The 19,741-nt window shown below is 48.4% G+C and overlaps 1 protein-coding gene across 3 annotated transcripts in view; it reads right to left on the reverse strand.

The window, feature by feature from the left end:
• Positions 1-4,524: 4,524 nt before the first annotated feature.
• KDM5A (lysine demethylase 5A) overlaps positions 4,525-19,741 on the reverse strand; it is a 937,903-nt gene continuing 922,686 nt past the window's right edge. For all 3 annotated transcript variants that reach the window (XR_015307532.1, XM_086952835.1, XM_086952834.1), the window contains one exon: positions 4,525-6,642. Coding sequence is in view for 2 of the 3 variants with exons in the window: in XM_086952835.1 (XP_086808961.1) it covers positions 6,430-6,642 (213 nt within the window). In the remaining variant the exon portion in view is untranslated. The remainder of the gene's footprint in view (positions 6,643-19,741) is intronic.

The following is a 19,741-nucleotide window of genomic DNA, read 5'->3' on the forward strand; positions in this document are numbered from 1 at the left end:
GAAGACAGAGAGGGCAATTATGAAGTGGCTCAAAGGGAGAGCACATCAGATAAGTAAGCACCAAGTTCAAGTCCCACTGAGGCATCACAAAAGGAACAGGAGGGAACATGTGTGTGATGCCTTTCAAGAATCTATTTACAACAGGTGACTTGAAAAGAGAAGGCTGATCAGGAAGCCTCAAGAAGGCTGAAATGGCGTAGAGATAGCCTTTGATAGTGCCCAGAGCAGAGCCCTGCTGGGCAAGAGAAAAAAGAGGAGAACCTCTGAAAGAGGGGCAGAAAGTGGATTCACAGCCTTTGCTGTGCACTATGCCACAAATTTGGTCCACCTGCAGGCGTATACCGTTTTTGTGGAGGGACGCCTGGCTGCAAGAATCACACCACAGACTTCAGGCCACAAGGATGACTTGAACCCGGTTGCATTGGATCTTCTTCAGCACTCTGGGCTGAAGTGGTATAGGTGGAAAGGCGTACAGCAGACCGTAACTCCACTCGCGACAAAAAGCATCTCTGAGCGAGTGCCGCCTTGGAAATTCCAACGAGCAGAACTGATGACATTGCACATTCTCTTCAGTGGCGAATAGATCTAACCACGGCTCTCCCCACTGCTGAAAGAGACCTTGTCCCACGTCCAAGTTCAGACCTCATTTGTGATCCATCATGCACCGGCGGCTGAGTTCGTCCGCTCAGGCGTTCAGGGAACCTGCCAGGTGTTGAACCACCAGGGAAATGCTGTGATCTTCCAGCCATGTCCAAAGGCGCAGAGCCTCCTGACAAAGGGTCCACGACCCCACCCCGCCCTGTTTGATGCAGTACGACATGGCGGTGGTGTTGTCCATGAAAACCTGCACTACATTTTCCCGGACAGAGGGAAGGAATGCCTTCAGTGCAAGTCGGATCGCTCGCAGCTCCAGAAGGTTGATATGGAGCCGGGAGACCAGAGGCCTCTAATCTCCGCCTCTCCCATGTGGCCCCCCCAACCCAGGAAGGACGCATCAGTCACCACTGTGTGCTCCAGTTGGGGTAGGGAGAGGGATCTGCCACTGACCAAATCGCGGTCCGTGAGCCACCACTGCAACTGTCTTGCAGTGCCCTCCGAGATCAGGACGTGGTCGGACAGGTTGCCCTGATGCTGTGCCCACTGGAACTTCGGGTCCCACTGCAGAGCCCGCATCCGCCACCTGGCGTGATGTACCAGCAGGATGCAGGTACATCAGCCCCAGGAGCCGCAGTCCCAGGAGCCACAGCATCATCCTGACCGAGACTCGGGATAAAGGCCGAAAGATTGGAATCAGAGCCTGAATATCCCGAACCCGCTGCTCGGGAGGATAAATCTGAAACTGCGCCGAGTCCAGAACCGCTCCAATGAAGAGGAGCTTCTGGGAGGGGCACAGGTATGACTTTGGCACGTCGATGGAAAACCCCAGCGAGTGCAGGAGATCGGCCGTAGTCTGGAGGTGGAAGATGACTGTCTGGGGGGAGCCCGCCTTCAACAACCAGTCGTCAAGATAGGCGAAGACTGGCACCCCTGATCTGCGCAGATGAGCTGCGACCACCGCCATCACTTTCGTGAACACCTGAGGGGCACTGGTGAGGCCGGAGGGGAGCACTGTAAACTGAAAGTGCTCATGGCCTACCGTGAACCACAGGTAGCGCCGGTGAGCCGGCAGGACAGGGATGTGGAAATATGCGCCCTGCAAGTTTAATGCTACCATCCAGTCTCCAGGGTCTAGGGCAGCCAGGACCTGAGCTAAAGTTAGCATTTTGAACTACTCCTTTAGGAGGAAGTCGTTGACGCTCCGGAGGTCCAAGATAAGGCACAGGCCCCCTTTGCACTTCTTGGGAACCAGAAAGTAGTGGGAGTAGAAACCACGTCCTACTTCTGGCCCAGGAATGCACTTGATGGCCCCCTTGGCCAAGAGGGCCGTAACTTCCTCCTGCAGAAGCTGCACGTTATCCCCTGACATACAGTGGTACTGCAGTGGCATGGCTGGAGGGGTCGCCCCGAAGGGGAGGGAGTAGCCCCTTCGGACGATTTGCAGCACCCACCTGTCTGAAGTGATGGTACGCCAGTGGAGTAGGTGATGGCGAACCCTGCCTCCCACTGGAGTTGAATGGGCCTGAAAGCTCGGACTAGGAAGGCTTTGAGGCAGATGCTGCGGGAGTGGATGTGGACTGACCGGGCCTCTGTCCCCCTGCACCGCCACAGCAGTTACCATGTCCGCGACTGCGTTGAGGTTGGTTCTGCGGCCTATGGCTGGACGAACGTGTGGGGGCACCCCTTCCTTGGCCACGAAAGGGGCGAAAAGCAGAAGTCTGCTGGCGCTGGCCAGACAGGCCCAAGGACTTGGCATTAGCCCTGGAGTCCTTGAAACGCTCAAGCGCACTGTCTGCTTTGTCGCCAAAGAGGTGACGGCCATCAAAGGGCATGTACATTAGAGTGTTTTGGACATCCCCGAAAAATTGGCAGATCTCAGCCAGGCGTGGCGACGGATCGCCACAGTCGTGGAAATCGCTCTGCCCAGCGGTTCCGTGGTATCAAGTCCACATCCGCATCTCGCCCCTCAGCAAGAGCCTGGGCGAGCCGTGTCCGAGCCTCCTCCGGACACTGAGGCAGCACATCTGCCACAGTATCCCACAGAGAGTGGGTGTAACGGCCCAAAAGGCATGCAGTATTAATGGACCGCAACCCCAAACTGACTGGGGAGTACAGTTTCTTCCCAAACTGATCAAGCGTTTTGGATTCCTGATCTGGGCGAGCGGACGGGAATGCGGTCTGGGACGTAGAAGCCTGGATCACCAGACTCTCGGGAGTGGGGTGCACGGACAGAAAGCAGGGGTCGCCCAGAGCCGGGCGGTGGTGTCGGGCCACGTTCCGATTCACAGGGGGCACTGTGGCGGGCCTGGACCAAGTGCCCATCAGAATGTCGAAGAGTGCCTCATTGTATGGCAGCATAGGCTCCGAAGAGCTTCGCGGATGAAGCACCTGAGTGAGGAGATTAGTCCTCACGGCCGCAATAGGGAGCTCAAGAGCCAAGGGCCTTGGCTGTCTTACGCAGCACCATACCGTATGGAGCACCCTCTTCCGTAGCCACGGAGGGAAGAGAGATGAAACCAGTGTCAGACGATGTGTTAAGACCAGTGGCCTTCCCCAGTTCATCTGCCCAGTCCTGACTTAACTGGCACTGTTGTGCCAGAGGGTCCTCAGACCCCTCCCAGTCCTCCCCTTCATCCGTATCCTGATAAACAGCCATAAAAGACGGAGCCAGGTCATAGGTGAAGGCCTCACCCATTGACGTCGGAGACGGCACCGAACGGCGGCGAACCGCGGCTGAAACCGGGGACAGCGGCGTCCGAGGACGGCACCGGGAATGGCACCGTAGGGGTTGGCGCCAGGGGAGGAGATGTGAGGTTGACTAGTTTCGACCGGGATCCAGGCCTGGATTCAGAGAGGTCCTGTCGCATCGGGACCGAAGTCGACAACGGCGCCGGCATTCTAGGGCCCCCAGTCGGGTCCGCGGGGCCCGAAGTCGCACCGGCGGGCCTCGACGGCAGAAAGAGTGTCCTCATTGCAAACGAGGAAATCTCGAATCTCGCCCGGAGTCGCGTGAAGCCCAGGGACCGGAGGGTGTGGGGCGGGAAGAGGGTGTGGGGCGGGAAGAGGGTGTGGGGCGGGAAGAGGGTGTGGGGCGGGACGAGACACCTGCGGCTCCGGCGGAGCTGCGCGGGTGGTGCCACCCGAACCCTTGTACGAGTCGCGCTGCCGGCGAGGGGAGTCAGAAGAGCGATGTCGCTTCTTCGACTTCTTCTTCTACGACTTACCGGAGGACTTCGATCCCGACGAGTTCGAGAAGCTTACGGGACCGCACCCGCCTAGCTTTCGAGGTCAAGGGCAGGCAGTTGGGGCACGACTTGTCGTCGTGGTCGGCCCCGAGACAGTAGAGACACCAGCGGTGGGGGTCGGTCACCAACATCAGACAGTGACTGGCGTAGCACGGTTTAAATCCAGGCATCCTTACGGGCACCAGGAGTCGAATCGACTTGAATAAATTAGTAACTCTTTGGTTAACTTTTTTGGTCTATTTTGACTAAGGGTACTAGCTCTTCCCGGATCGGCACATGCTGGCGCGGAAAAAAGAAGAACTGATGTCAGCACACAAGGGCAGCGTCTAAGTACTCCGATGTCATCCCGGCAATCACAACGCCGACGACGGACGCTGAGCCGCAGACGACGCCTACCGACACACAGAGGTACTGCTGACGAAAACTTTCCAGATCCAGTCTGATGTCTGGGGATATTCTACAGTAAGGAATCTAACACCAACGTGTTTCTTTCAGATTAACAGGGTGGTAGCAGACAACCCACATGACCCTGCATATGTATACACAAAGAGGGACAACATAAATAGTTCCCCAGACATTGTATAAAGTTTTTTAAAACATAACAATGACCAGCATCATCTAATATATGGAGTGTAGAGTAGCATTTCTTGACAAACATACTAAATTAAAGACAGAAGACTCATTTTTGTTTTCATATTCTTTTAAATCCAAGCTAGTCTTTCAGCTAGACTGTGTTCTACATACAACGGTCTTCATTTGCAGGGGAATGAGTGCACGAGGGAACAATGGAATGGAGTGTCTTGCTTCACCCTTTGACAAAGCCTACACAGGTTACAAAGGGTAAACACCAGATACCTTTTACGACCAACACATCTCCAAAGCATAATGTGGCTTATTAAGAGGTATGGATCCACTTATATATAGTTCTGATACAGGTCTGATCCTGCCAGCAATAGAGCGACACTGCAAAATCCTTTCAAAAGAAAGAGGTAATGGAGTGGAAAAAAAAGAGATTTCCATGTGTGCAAATCATACTGCTTGATAGGGGACATAGGAAATATAACACCAAAGAAAAATAATCTATTTGTAGAACAGTCAGTAGTCAAAGACATTAGAAAAAAGTAAAAACAAGTCTTTTTTTAAAACAAAAAATATTTACTATATAACATGGTCTCAACTGTGACCGCCACTTGGGTATACCAGAAGTTGTTTTCTCTTTATCTGGGCTGAGAAAGAAGAAACAATCAGTAAAGTCTTCAAGAACCAGAAGGAAAGATCACATGTGCTGCTATGCCTGACCAGTGAGATGGTGGAAACACTTCAGAAACGGTTCTGCACTGGAGTATGTTACCAAAGACGAGCTGCCATTTTGTAGCTACTCAGTTCACACAAATATCCAGATTCCCCTTGTGTGAGTCTGCCAGATGAATCTGTAAAGTGTTGTTCGAATAATCCTTGCTCAGACTGTAGGGGGCGGTGCTCACAGACTGTAGGAGATGGTGCTCAGACTGTAGGAGGTGTTGCAGGTAACCACCAGTGGTGGGGTGCAGGTAGTCCCGAAATTTGCTCAAACCACAAGTATATTCATGAATCCTTCATCTGTTCATTGACTGTAAGCGTCCACTCTTTTCCACATGATCCTGAAGTTAACATGGTCCAAACTAGACACTGGGACAGCTCTTATGTCTCAGTCCAATGCAGGCATTCAAACAAAAAATCATTCAGCTTGCAAGATAGGACTGTACCACCAAAATTTGATTTTACTCCTGCTTACAAGTGAGCTTTTACCACTCTACAGCACCAGTTTGTCTCTGATATACCATACCCACTGAAAGGGAACAAACTCTGGGGACATAACCAATACCTTCCTTAGCATTACTGTATCTTCTCCGAGACATAAAGAGAGTGTATTTCAGGTACAAAGCACAGCTCTATACATCGCCCAAGGTTTCTATCTCTATCATCAAAAGGCGATAGCTGTCTACTACCATTACCTTTTGCTTGCAGCTCAAATTGGACAAGTTGCACAAATGTAAACAATATGTGCAAACTTAATATGTTGAATTTCTTACATTTGCTTTTTTATTTTTCAGTTGTATGGTGATAACTGCAGGTTCCTGAAGGAAACATCTCATTAGAATGGAGGTTGAGTTGTGCACACTTCAATTTCAGAAGTCATCATGTGTGCAACATGGCTGATCACTATATACTGTGTACTACTTTTAAACAGTGCAAGATCGGACCATGTGACTGATTTGCAACAAAGACACAAAGTCTAATCTATTGCCTCTTTCACGCCCAGATAGCGTCCTTCACCCAAAGCGCTGCTGTACATCACACCAAACATGAAGTACTCGGTTTAAAATACTGGCTTCAAATTTTGACAAATATTTCAACACATAGATAAGTTAAGAGACTCAATGGGTACATCTCTCTGTAAAAATGCAGAGAACACCATCCCTAACAAGCCTTTGCTCATCTTGTATAGAGAAGCCTTGGTAACAGCTACGTTAGCTTTACAACCGTTCTTTCTTTTAAAAGATCAGTGAGGTCCATTATTCTACACCTCTTATATTTTGAGCCACTGCTAGCTTGTCTCTTCCTTTAAGTCCTGAACTGGCAGCTGAAAACTTGGTGTGAAGGAGAGTGGAACTAAGCCTGGGCTCATAGAGCAGTGCATCGGCTTTCGGGAGCATTTTATACAGATATAATCTTCATTCTCAGCCATCTCTGGGGAGACTCCAACACAAACTTGATGAAACCATTCATCACAGCCACCATCGCACTGCACCCAGTCCACCTGAAACAGAAGGAAATGAGAATAAGCTAGTACATATGCAGAAGAAGTGCCTGAGAAGTGTACAGAGTTAATCATGAAAAAGCACAATATAACATTACAAATTGTAAAAACCCATCTAAAAGAAAAATGTTTCAATTATTACAGGACATTTAATTAACAAAATATATGATCTCTTAGATCCAGAATGGTAAAAAGGTAGCACCAAAACATCCTACAAGTCCCAAAAAGAAGCAACATGAAAAGGCTGAGTGTAGGAATGTCCCCCATTTTTGCATGGTTACTCCCTAACTTTATGCCAGAAACCTGATATCAACTTGACTGAGTGTGTACAGGGATTCTGCTAACCAGGCCCAACCACCTGTGTTCTTTCCCAAAACTGTACCTTGGTACACACAATTGGCACACCCCTGAACACATATAAGTCTCTTGTAAAAGGTACCACTGGTACCAAGGGCCTTGTGCCCAGAGAGGGCTACAGCATGTTTTATGTCACCCTTCGAGACCCCTCACCTTAACACCACCACCATGCCATAGCAGGCTGGGTGTTTTGGTGCAGACCAAACTGTAGAGTCGACATGGCACACACCCCTTGGTAAAACCAAGGGGGATGATGGACGGAGTGTTGAACATTGCAAGCACTCACCCCAGTCAACTGATCTGGGTTTAATCCATCATCATTCTTTAGCTCACTTCGCCACCCCAGTTCAGACATGGCCATATGCAAATCAGTCTGACCCTGTGCCTCATGGAAACAGTCCAGCCCGAACTACCAAGCCATGTCTTCCCTGGACCAGAAACAAGCATCCTGAGACCGGTTTCTGGCTAATCAGCCGTCATCAGCCAGGCTATCATGAATCCAGTGGCAAAGTGAGCAAGGAACCACGTCTAGGCATACCCTGCCAACTTAGGGCGAACAAAGCAAAACCAAAGTGGATGATGGACGATCCCTTGCTCACTACGCCACTGGAGTCAAGGTATCCTGGCTGAAGAAGGCTGATAGCCAGAAATCGGTCCTAGGATGCTTGATTCCGTTCCAGGGAAGACATGGCTTGGCAGTTCGGTCTGGACTGTTCCCATGAGGCACAGGGTCAAGACTGAATTGCATATGGCCATGTCTGAACTGGGGTGGCTTGGTGAGTGTGAGAAAGTGCCATCTTTCTTGCATTGGTATGCCCCCACTTTTTTTTCTGAAATGCTGATGTGCATTGACTGAGTGTGCCATGGTTTCCTGCCAACTCATGAAGAAAACTCTGATTGAGGGAGTTGGACTCTCCACTGAGGAGTACAGTATTAGGTTCATGGGGGCTCACAAAACCCAGACCCAATCCTGGATAGATTCTGTAGACTACTCAGTAAAGACACTGGATGGTTGGTTAACTGGACACAATGTGCATGATTTTAATGGACTTTATAATTTGTTTATGAAGGAACACATTTTGAGTAAGTGTACAAATAAAAAGTAGCATCAGCATTTGGTAGACCTAGGCCTAATTTCTCCCCAAGAATTGGGAAAGAAGGCTGACCATTGGGTCAAGACTAGGGTGACAAGGACAGCCACTGGGGGTGACCAAAAGAAGGTGGTTACAAAACCTCCCCAGGGGAAGGTGTTGAGAATCCGCAAGATAAAAAGTCAGAGTGTTCCAAAGGGCCCCAAAAACCTGTACAGGTGGGTGGGTCCTAAATTACTCCCTATGTGCCTCAGCTCTATAGGGGGAAGAACTTTGATCCTAACAAGTCCTATTGTAACAACTGCAAAAAGTTGGGACATTTAACTGTAGGCAAAAACTGCCCCTACAATAAAGCCCCTAAGGCACCCAATACAGCTACCCCAGGGACAGTGAATCTGGGAATACACTCACACAATAAGCACAAATGGGGTAACGGCCCGTATAGCCGGTGATATTTACGACCCGGCGTCTGGGGTCTGGGTTGAAAGAATCAGTGATAGTGAGTCACAGTGGACTCAGAGACGGGCGGGTACATCCGTCTCACACCAGCTAATGCCTAGGAAACAGCAGCGGAGAGACGGGTCCTGTCTTCCTAAGGGGCTGGACCTGTCTCTCCGCTGACATATCCCCAGCATTAGCTGGTTTGAGACGGATGTACCCGCCCGTCTCCGAGTCCACAGTGACTCATTATCGCTGATTCTTTCAAACCAGACGCTGGGTCGGAAATATCACCGGCTATACGGACCGTTACCCCATTTGTGCTTACAGCCCTGAAGAGTCGCTGGCTCCTTGCATGCTTGTCGAAACACGTGTCGGCTGGTCATTTGCTTTTGAAGTTACCTTTCAACAAAGGAAGGTCAAATACAATCCTTTGAAGAACAAAAAGACTTTCTATTGTATCCACTTTGTTTCCTTTACTACCTATTGTGCTTTTGATTAAGCATGATACATGTATACCCCTCGCTTAACGTTTGCACAGGATTCTTGTCATTATATGGACAAGGCATCCAAAAATCTTAAGGCAGCCAGGAGCTGCAGAAGCACTGGTATGACCAAAAAGCTGCCATGGTTGACTTTCAACCTGGACAACAGGTGTGGGTGTTGGAGCCAGTGGTACCAAGGGCTCTCCACGACAGATTGAGTGGCCCTTACCCCATCCTCGAGAAAAAGAGTGAGTTAACTTACTTAGATGACCTGGGCACCAGCAGGACACCCAAAAGGGTTATCCATGTGAACCGCCTTAAACTCTACAATGACAGGGCTGACCTCACCATGCTGATGGTGACTGATGAGGAACAGGAAGCAGAGAGGGAACCTCTCCCTAATCTCCTCTCTTCCAGCCCAAAAGATGGGTCAGTGGATGGAGTGGTCTTGTCAGACACCCTCTCTTCTCAACAGCAGACTGACTACAAGCAAGTCTTGCAACAGTTTGCTAGTCTCTTTTCCTTGACCTCTGGGCTGACCAGCTGGTGTACCCATGATGTGGACACTGGTGACCGTAACCCTGTCAAAAACAAAATCTATCGACAATCAGACCAAGTCAAGGAAAGCATCAAAGCTGAAGACTGCAAGATGCTGGAGCTAGGGGTGATTGCACCCTCTGAGAGCCCCTGGGCAAGCCCAGTGGTTCTGGTCCCCAAACCTCATCAACAGGGGTGGAAAGAGAGAGATGCTGTTCTGTGTGGACTATAAAGGACTCAACTCTGTCACCAAGACAGATGCTCACCCCTTTCCAAGAGCAGATGAGTTGATAGACAAACTAGGAGCAGCCAAATTCCTTATTACCTTTGACTTAACTGCAGGGTACTGGCAGACTGGCATGGCCCCAGGAGCCAAAGAGAAAACAGCATTCTCCACCCTTGATGGGCACTAGCCGTTCACTGTGATGCCTTTTGGGTTAAAGAATGCCCCTGCCACCTTCCAGAGGTTGGTGAACCAAGTCCTGACTGGAGAGTCCTTTAGTGCAGCTTATCTTGATGATATTGCTGCCTTTAGCTCCACCTGGCAATATCACCTGATCCACCTTGGGAAGGTTCTACAAGCCCTGCAATCTGCACTGTGGTATACTTGGGTCACCTTGTTGGGGGAGGCCAGGTCCAACCCTTACAGCTCAAGGTCCAGAGTATCATGGACTGGGCAGCTCCAATCACCCAGACCCAAGTCAGGGCATTCCTTGGCTTGACTGGATACTACAGGAGGTTTGTGAAGGTATATGGGTCTATTGTGACTCCCCTCACAGAACTCACATCCAATAAAATGCCCAAGAAAGTAAACTGGACTGTTAGCTGCCAAAAGTCTTTTGACACCCTGAAAGAAGCAATGCGCTCAGCACCCATTCTAAAAGCACCACACCACTCTAAGCAGTTCATAGTGCAGACTGATGCCTCAGACCTTTTGTGTGAGAAAGTGCCATCTTTCTTGCATTGGTATGCCCCCACTTTTTTATGAACTGCTGATGTGTTTGACTGAGTGTGCCCTGGTTTCCTGCCAACCAGGTACCCAGGGCCTGTGTTCTTTCCCTAAAACTGTGTTAAAACTAAAACCCAATTGGCATCTCTGGCCACCTGTCAGCCCCTAGTAAGTAGTACCCCAGGTACCCAGGGCATGGTGACCAGAGAAACCCCCTGAGGACTGCAGCACTTATTGTGTTACCCTCAGGGGCCCTGTACCCTGACACCCACACACAGCCTTTGCAGACTGAGTGTCTAAGTACAGAACTAAACAAAGAGTCGACATGGCACACAAACCTGTGTGCCATGCCCACAGAACCCACTGCCCTGGCATACTTCAGTCACCCCCTCTAGCTGGGTGCCCTATGCCAGAGGTGTGGGCACAGGTGCATGAGCCCTGTGCCCCTACAGTACCCAGGGCCATTCCTGGGCCAGGTAAGTGCAGTGATGCCATTAAGAGTATATGGTGCTGGGAGGTTGTCATTACGAACTCCACAGCACCATAATGGCTACACTGAAGACTAACAACTTTGGTACCAAACTTCTCAGCACATTAAACCCGCAATGATGCCAGTGTGGGATTTAATGTAAAATGCACCAGAGGGTATCTTAGAGATGCCCCCTGAAAACCTACAATCCACGTCTGGGCTGAGTGGCAGCTGAGGCTGCCACACAGCAGACATGTTGCTGGACCCCTGGGTGGAGAGCCCCAGCTCTCCTGGGCCTGCAACAATGCACATCCTGGGCGAGGTGCTAGGTCTCCCCTAGGATGGGCAGGGGGAAGCTGCAAAGGCATGCCACCTCTGTGAGCTTCTCCAGACCAATTGCTGTACCCAGCAACTGGCCCCCACCAGTCCTGACCCCACTCTGGCGGGAAGACAGGCGGGAAAAACTACGTCAGGAAGGGAGGGTGCCAGCATGTGCCAACCCCACCCCTAAGGTGTGGGAGACTAGGTGAAGCACAACCCCGGGCTCCGGCCATCTTGAAGATGGGGAGTCCTGCTCAATCACAGCTAGGCTCCTGCCCCCCTCCCACAGGAGAGGAGCAGGCTAGGGGGTGTACCCACCCCAGGACAGGGACCTATTGGTCCTTGCCCCGCCCTACCTGTAAGGCCCCTAAATTCAGTATTTAGGGGCTCCCTGAACCTTCCTTCCTCAGATCCCAATAAGAAAAGAAGAAGACCAAGAGGAAGAAGACCCGCCGCGCAGCTGCTAACAACAGGACGATAACAACTAACTTGGCCCCAGCCCTACCGGCCTGTCGATCTTGGAACCTGTTCCTGCCTAAATCCCGGCGACTCCTGCGGACAGCAACCTTGGGACACTCAGAGGACCTGCCTGCCTTGACCCTCTTAAAGACTGGGACTCCCATCAGCAGAGGCTCTGCTGCAACAACACCCCTGGTACCAGCCAGGAAGCTCCGGACCAGCCCACTCTGCACACACCAAGCCCAGACCGTGCCTGAGTGATCCAAGACCACGAGGACGTCGCCCTGGCAACTAGGACCCGAAGTCCAGTGCTAAAAACACCCTCCTCGACGAACCAGACGACATCTGCAGACTGAGAACCAAGGGGCCCCCCAACTGCGACCAGCAGAGGGTAAGCTTTTCTGACATCCAAAAACACCCCTGCACCCGGTGCCCTACAGCCCCCTGTACCTCCCTTTGGGGTACCTACCTGTGCTCCAAGATCCCAACTTACCTCTTGACGTGCTGGTCACCCCTGGAGAGTCTCCGCCCTGAGCCTGCCCCTTTGCTCCCTTTTGACCTGTCCCATTGGATAACATTAAGCACCCGACGGCTCAAAAGAACCCTGGACCCAGCCGTCCGAGTACCGCTGGCTGTGCCACCTTTGTCCTATCCTGCTTCCCCCTTTGCCCTGAGCAAGTGACCAGGAGCCCAGCTCCCACAGCCGCCGTGGCCTGCTAGCCAGCAGCCACCAACCGGAGACCCACCGTCCCTCATTGGATAACATTGGGACTAACTACCTCTGCACCTGGCCGCCCCTGCGCCGCTGAGGGTGAACCAACTGTACCTACCTGACCCTGAGGGACCTCTGAGTCTATGCCCAGAACCACAACTTCACCAGTCAAGTCTCACCTGGAAACCGGTAACTCACTTACCTGCCAGTGGATAACATTGACTGGTTTGACTCGAAAAATCTTCTAAGTGTGAAGTTTTGGAAACTTGAAATATTCATATAAAATCAACCGAATTCCGAAGTACTCACCTGTGATCAGGAGAGGAGCTAGTACTGTACCTTGTAGCCCAGTACTGAACTGCAAAAGTAATCTTTACCGGGTTTACTAGTAATCTGAATTTTCTCCATAGGAACCCGTTGTCTGCTTTTCTATGAAATTTCTTCTGTCTACTTTTGAAAACTTGAAATATTCTTTAAAAATCATACGAAATACTGAAACATAATTGCTTACCTGTTTTAAGTTGAGACCCCAGTGCTAGACCCAGGAGCCCAGTACTGGATTACCAAAGTAACGAGATCGTACTTTACCTGCAACCTGGATTTCCTCCCAATGGATAACATGGCCAGCTTTTAAGTGTCAACGTTTAAAATAGCTTTATATTCCTGAAAAATCACTGCAATCCCTAATACGTTTTTACTAAACTGTTTTTAGCTTAGATCCCAGGACGGAATCTAGGAGCCAGTCCTGGAACTATCAAAGTAATCTACAAAGTAATCAACTGTGTTTATATGAGAAAATCCATTGAGCTCAATGCTAAATTGTGTGTAGAATTGTGTTGCCTACTGCAACTCCTGTACCTATTGTGTTTACCAAGATTATTGCCTTTCTGCATAGTACTCATCTGAGACCTCTCATATTGAGAACAGTATATTTTTAGACCTGTTGGTGATAGAAATAAAACAACTATATCTTTGATATAAAAACAATTGGCCTGGAGTTCAGTCTTTGAGTGTGTGAAACCTTTTGCTGACTAAGTGTGTACAACAAATGCTTTACACTGTCCTCTGGTACGGCCTTACTGCTCGACCAAGCTACCACTTTAGAGAGTAAGGTCACACCTGGCTTTAACCTCCGTTATACCGCTGGGGTTTGTGGACTCTATACACACTGGATGGATATATATATATATATATATATATATATATATATATATATATATATTATTATATATATATATATATATATATATATATATATATATATATATATATTCAAACAAAATGCCACAGAAGCTTCGAGGGTGCACACAAAAACCAGTGACACCATCCGGTTTATTTGTTGAATAACTTGCTGCTTTATTCAGGAATGCATTTCTGACCTGACGCGTTTCGAGAACACTCTCTTTTTCAAAGGTCATATCCCTCTCACAGGCGGCTCCGTATTTGCATGTTTGTAAATTGGTGTGTTACTGCTACAACGCATCTTTTACAACGTAATGCTGTTACAACGCAGCTATTACATCGCAAATACCATTACAATGCATGCCATTACAACGCATGGCATTACATAGCAGATGCTAATACAACGCATACCATTACATCGTAAGTATTGGTAAGTATTTAATTTTTATTTTTTATTTTATTTAATATTTTATAATTGATTTAATTATTATTAATTATAAAAAAATATTTATTTCGTTTTTAAATATTATAAATTAAATATATTATTTTAAGTAATTTTTTAAATAAGTATGAGTATAGGAGTATATGTTTTGGGGTACAGATGTATAGGTTTTGGGGTGTTTGGGTATTTTTAGGTTTTAGGGCAGGGTTTGGGTTTTGGGGTACAGGGGTGTTTTTAGGTTTTAGGGCAGGGTTTGGGTTTTGGGGTACAGGGGTGTTTTTAGGTTTTAGGGCAGGGTTTGGGTTTTGAGGTACAGGGGTGTTTTTAGGTTTTAGGGCAGGGTTTGGGTTTTGGGGTACAGGGGTGTTTTTAGGTTTTAGGGCAGGGTTTGGGTTTTGGGGTACAGGGGTGTTTTTAGGTTTTAGGGTAGGGTTTGGGTTTTGGGGTACAGGGGTGTTTTTAGGTTTTAGGGCAGGGTTTGGGTTTTGGGGTACAGGGGTGTTTTTAGGTTTTAGGGCAGGGTTTGGGTTTTGGGGTACAGGGGTGTTTTTAGGTTTTAGGGCAGGGTTTGGGTTTTGGGGTACAGGGGTGTTTTTAGGTTTTAGGGCAGGGTTTGGGTTTTGGGGTACAGGGGTGTTTTTAGGTTTTAGGGCAGGGTTTGGGTTTTGGGGTACAGGGGTGTTTTTAGGTTTTAGGGCTGGGTTTGTTTTTTGGGGTACAGGGGTGTTTTTAGGTTTTAGGGCAGGGTTTGGGTTTTGGGGTACAGGGGTGTTTTTAGGTTTTAGGGCAGGGTTTGGGTTTTGGGGTACATGGGTGTTTTTAGGTTTTAGGGCTGGGTTTGTTTTTTGGGGTACAGGGGTTTTACGACTTTATATAAATTAAATAAATTAAATTAATTTTATTTAATTTAATTACATTAATAACTATATTTACAATTATTAATTTAATTGTATTAATAAACGATTATATTTAAATTACATTATTTAAAAATGTTTAATTAATTAAATTATTTTAAATATATTAAATATAATTATATTATGTATTATGTATAATTTAATTAAATTATAATTATATTTATTGTAATTAATTACATTATATTATTTACTATTTATAATTTTTTTATATTTCATTACTTATATTATTTTAAATATATTAAATTAATATCAATTTTAATATTAATTAAATTACTATAATTAAATTAATTACTGTTTTAAAAATGTTATATTATTTTTATTAATTTAAATTAATTGAATTAACTTTATTACATTTTTTTTAAAAAAAGATATACTTACCTATACTTACGATGTCATGGCATGCGTTGTAAAAGTATCTGCTATGTAATGCCATGCGTTGTAATGGCATGCATTGTAATGGTTTTTGCGATGTAAAAATCGCGTTGTAACGGAATACGTTGTAAAATAACGCGTTGTACTGACACCAATCCTTGTAAATTACCCCACGTGGGCTGCGCTAAGTGCACCTTCCCACCGTTGCATGCTGGATACAGTAGTCCCACACAGAGCCCATAGTTATCCTTAAGTAGGTCCATGAGAAACGATAATGTTTTAAAAAGGCATTATTTCGCCCCCAGTGTGTCCCAAACAAGCCTCAAGTTCGATCAATTCCAGTGGCTTTTGCTGCTTACCGGAAAGGAACAGTTCCAATCACACAGCCTCCTTCAAGGTTTTTGGATGGTGCTACCCTCCACGGTCTAGGCAGCCGTGCAGAAATTGTCAAACAAAATGCCACAGAAGCTTCGAGGGTGCACACAAAAACCACTGACACCATCCGGTTTATTTGTTGAATAACTTGCTGCTTTATTCAGGAATGCATTTCTGACCTGACGCGTTTCGAGAACACTCTCTTTTTCAAAGGTCATATCCCTCTCACAGGCGGCTCCGTATTTGCATGCTTGTAAATTACCCCACGTGGGCTGCGCTGAGTGCACCGTCCCTCCGTTGCATGCTGGATACAGTAGTTCCACTTTCTCACAGTGAGCAAAATAACGATGGATTAAACCCAGATCTGTGACTGGGGGTGAATGTTTTGCCATTGTGCAACATTCCGTCCATCATTTTGTGTGTTTTGCTGATCACCTTATGTGGGAAGGGTATGCCCAGACGTGGGTCCCTTGCTTACTACGCCACTGGAGTCAAGTTATTCTGGCTAATGAAGGCTGATAGCCAGAAACCGGTCCTAGGATGCTTGATTCCGGTCCAGGGAAGACATGGCTTGGCAGTTCCGTCTGGACTGTTCCCATGAGGCACAGGGTCAAGACTGATTTGCATATGGCAATGTCGGAATTGGGGTGGTTTGGTGAGCAAAATAACGATGGATTAAACCCAGATCTGGGGGTGAATTTTTTGCCATTGTGCAACATTCCGTCCATTATATTGTGTGTTTTGCTGAACACACCCCTTGGTGCCACGCCCATCAACACTGCCTGTAGCATAGGCAAGTCAACCTTCTAGCAGGCCTTACAGCTCTAAAGGCAGGTTGCACCATACCACAGGGGAGGGCATAGCTGCATGAGCATTATGTCCCTACAGTGCCCATGCTATGCACATAAATTGCAAGTGCAGTGAGCCATTTTGAGTACATGGGCTGGGAGTCTGTCAACACAAAGACCACAGCACCATGATGGCTTTACTGAAGAATGGGAAGTTTTGTATCAAACATCCCAGCACATTAAACCCACACTGTTGCCAATGTTTGATTCAATGAAAAATCTTAGAAATGCACCCTAAAAATTGACGGACTCTGTTTGGTTCCTGACAGGCTCCCTGTCATCTGCCAGCCCCAAACAGGCTTCTGAACCACTGAGTAGAGAGCCCGCCACTCTCTGGGTCTCGAAACAAAGCACAACCTAGGCAGAGGTGTCACGCCTCCTCCCCCAGTATGGACAGGGTCCTCGAAGAGGGAGTTTCAAAGGCCTATCGCCTTTATTAGCTGCCACCAGACTTTTGCTACTATCAGCAACTGGCTCCCACCAGTTCTGACCCCCGTTTTGGGCGTGAGAACATGTGGGAAAGCCCAGGCAGGAAGGGAGGTGTGCCCAACTCTGCCTACTCCACCCCTCAGGTAGGGGAGGCGAGTTGAACCCTACATCTCAGGCCCCTCCATCTTGTAGATGGGGACCTCTCCAATCTGAAAGTGGCGTATGCCCTCCTCCCACTGGAGGGTGGCATACTTGGGGGTGTAGACACCCCAGGGTAGTGACCCATTTGTTCCCAACCTGCACACCCCTAAATCTAGTATTTAGGGGCACTCCTGAACCATGCCTCTTCAGATTCAGAAGAGGACAACAATAATTGCTTTGGCCCCAACCCTACTGGCCTGTCTCCTGCTCTGAAACTCCTGCAAGATGAACCCGGCGTGTCCTGCAGCCAGCAGCCTCCAAGAACCCTGGGGATCTGCCCTGCCTTACTAAAGAACTCTGTACTCCTGTGGACACCAGATTTGTTCAACACCAACCCAAGCCAGGACTCCTGATCCAGCCGGATCCGCGAGTCCTCACCACTCTGAGGAGTCCCAAAAGGATCCTCCATTATCCTGGCCCTGTTCAACGTCTACATGGCCCCGCTCACATCCATCGTCAGATCACATGGACTCAACATCATATCGTACGCAGACGACACCCAACTCATCCTCTCCCTATCCAATGAAGCCAACACCACCAAACACAACTTTCAAAACGGAATGGAAGCAGCCGCCAGGTGGATGAAGAACAGCTGCATACAACTCAACATGGACAAAACCGAGGTGCTCATCATGGGCCAACACCCCGATGCCTTGAACAATATCTGGTGGTAACCCTCTCTCCCCCTTGAACCATGAACACAACCTGAGAATCATCATGGACTCAGAAATCAAAATGGACTGCCAGATCTACCACACCGTCCGCCTACTTCGAAAGACCTTCCACTGGATTCACCCCGAACACAGGAAAACGGTCACCCACACTTTCATCATCAGCAGACTGGATTACAGCAACGCCCTCTAAGCCGGGATCAACAAGAACCTCACCCGCTAACTCCAGAACACCGCTGCATCCAGACTAGTTCTCAACCTACTGCGCTACTGCCAAATCAGCCAACACCTACAAGCCCTTCACTGGCTCCCCGTTGAGAAGAGAATCACCTTTAAGCTTCTCACTCACTCTCACAAGGCCCTTCACAACATTAGACCCTCCTACATGAACCACCCCCTCACGTTCCATGCAGCCCAATGATCCCTTCACTCTGCCCAGCTCTCCCTTGCGGCGGTACCCCGCATCAGGAAGACCAGAGCAGGAGGGCGCTCCTTCTCCCTCCTCACTACCAAGGCATGGAACTCCCTCCCTCGCCACCTCCAACAGACCATCACTCCCTAAGTTCTTGAAGGACCTCAAGACCTGGCTTTTCGACTGAGCTCCGTGAACTTTCGGGAGCTGCACCCACCCAAAACGTCCGCCCCCTTCAGCGCCTTGAGACCCTTTCCGGGTGAGCAGATGCGCTCTATAAACCCTTTCATTGATTGACTCTGCACTGGACGCCCATGACCCGAGTTTGAGTGAACCAACACCCCAGAGGTCACCGCATCTATCCTGACCTGTGATCCAGTTTTGGACCACCAACCTTCTCCTCAACGCCTGCAGCCTCATCTCAATGGGTCCTCCCAACCGCGACCGGAACCGGTGAGAAGAACCAAACACGACAGGATGCCACTGCACCCGCAGCTTCCTGAGGTGCCTAACAGAGGGCGTCCTGGTGTCCAGCAACTCTTCATTTTCTACCTCCAGTCGTTGCTTTTCTTCATTCAGTCTTCTGTCTTCAGCCCGCAGCCATTTTTCTCGACTGACATCCTCCATTGAAAAGCATTGGCCTCCCGAACACCTCTTGAGCACCCTGTACCACACCACCTGCGTTGCTGGTGGTGTGGACTTGGTTGGTGCCAACCTGGGATCCCCTTTGCTCTGACCTTAATCCTAGGAGCTTGGCTCCTGAGATGGAGTGGCCTGCCTGTGAGCAGTCTCTAATCAAGGTGCCCCCTAACCCCATTGTCTAACATTGGAACCCTGCACTCTTCACCCGGCTGCCCTAGTGCCACTGGTGCTGCCGCTTGAGTGCCAAACTAGACCTTGGGGAACCGTTACCCCCAAAACTTCAATCCTAAAACCATTTTACTCAACTGTAAACGTAACACTTTGGTTTCTTCACAGGACTGCATGGTGGGTTTTCTCTGAAAAACGGTCTTGTATTGCAACAAAGAGCAACTTAGGCCTTCACCAGAGTTAACCGGTTTACCGATGTCCTGTGTTGCTTGAACTGTGTTAGGGGTGTGCTTCATGTCAAACTAGACAAGTAATCACAAAGTGATCTTAAAGTAATCTAAAAGCAATTACAAGCCTGTTTTAACAAATTCACAAATCGTTTTTTCAACTGTAAAGTTAATCTGAATGTTCCTACAAATCCATTATTCACTGTATTGCTGAAAGTAACATTGTATGAAGAGTTTAACTTACCTGCTATTAAGTAGATCCTGGTTCTAGAAGAACAAGTTGCTTACCTTCGATAAAGCATTATCTGGTAGAGACTATCTAGCTACAGACTCCTTACCTTTGAAATCCTAAGCGTCAAGATGGATCTGGATACTTTTGCTGAGCACTAACTCTTGCA

The sequence above is a fragment of the Lissotriton vulgaris genome, chromosome 1_2 (genome assembly GCF_964263255.1).
Source record: "Lissotriton vulgaris chromosome 1_2, aLisVul1.2, whole genome shotgun sequence".
NCBI classification, from domain to species: domain Eukaryota; kingdom Metazoa; phylum Chordata; class Amphibia; order Caudata; family Salamandridae; genus Lissotriton; species Lissotriton vulgaris.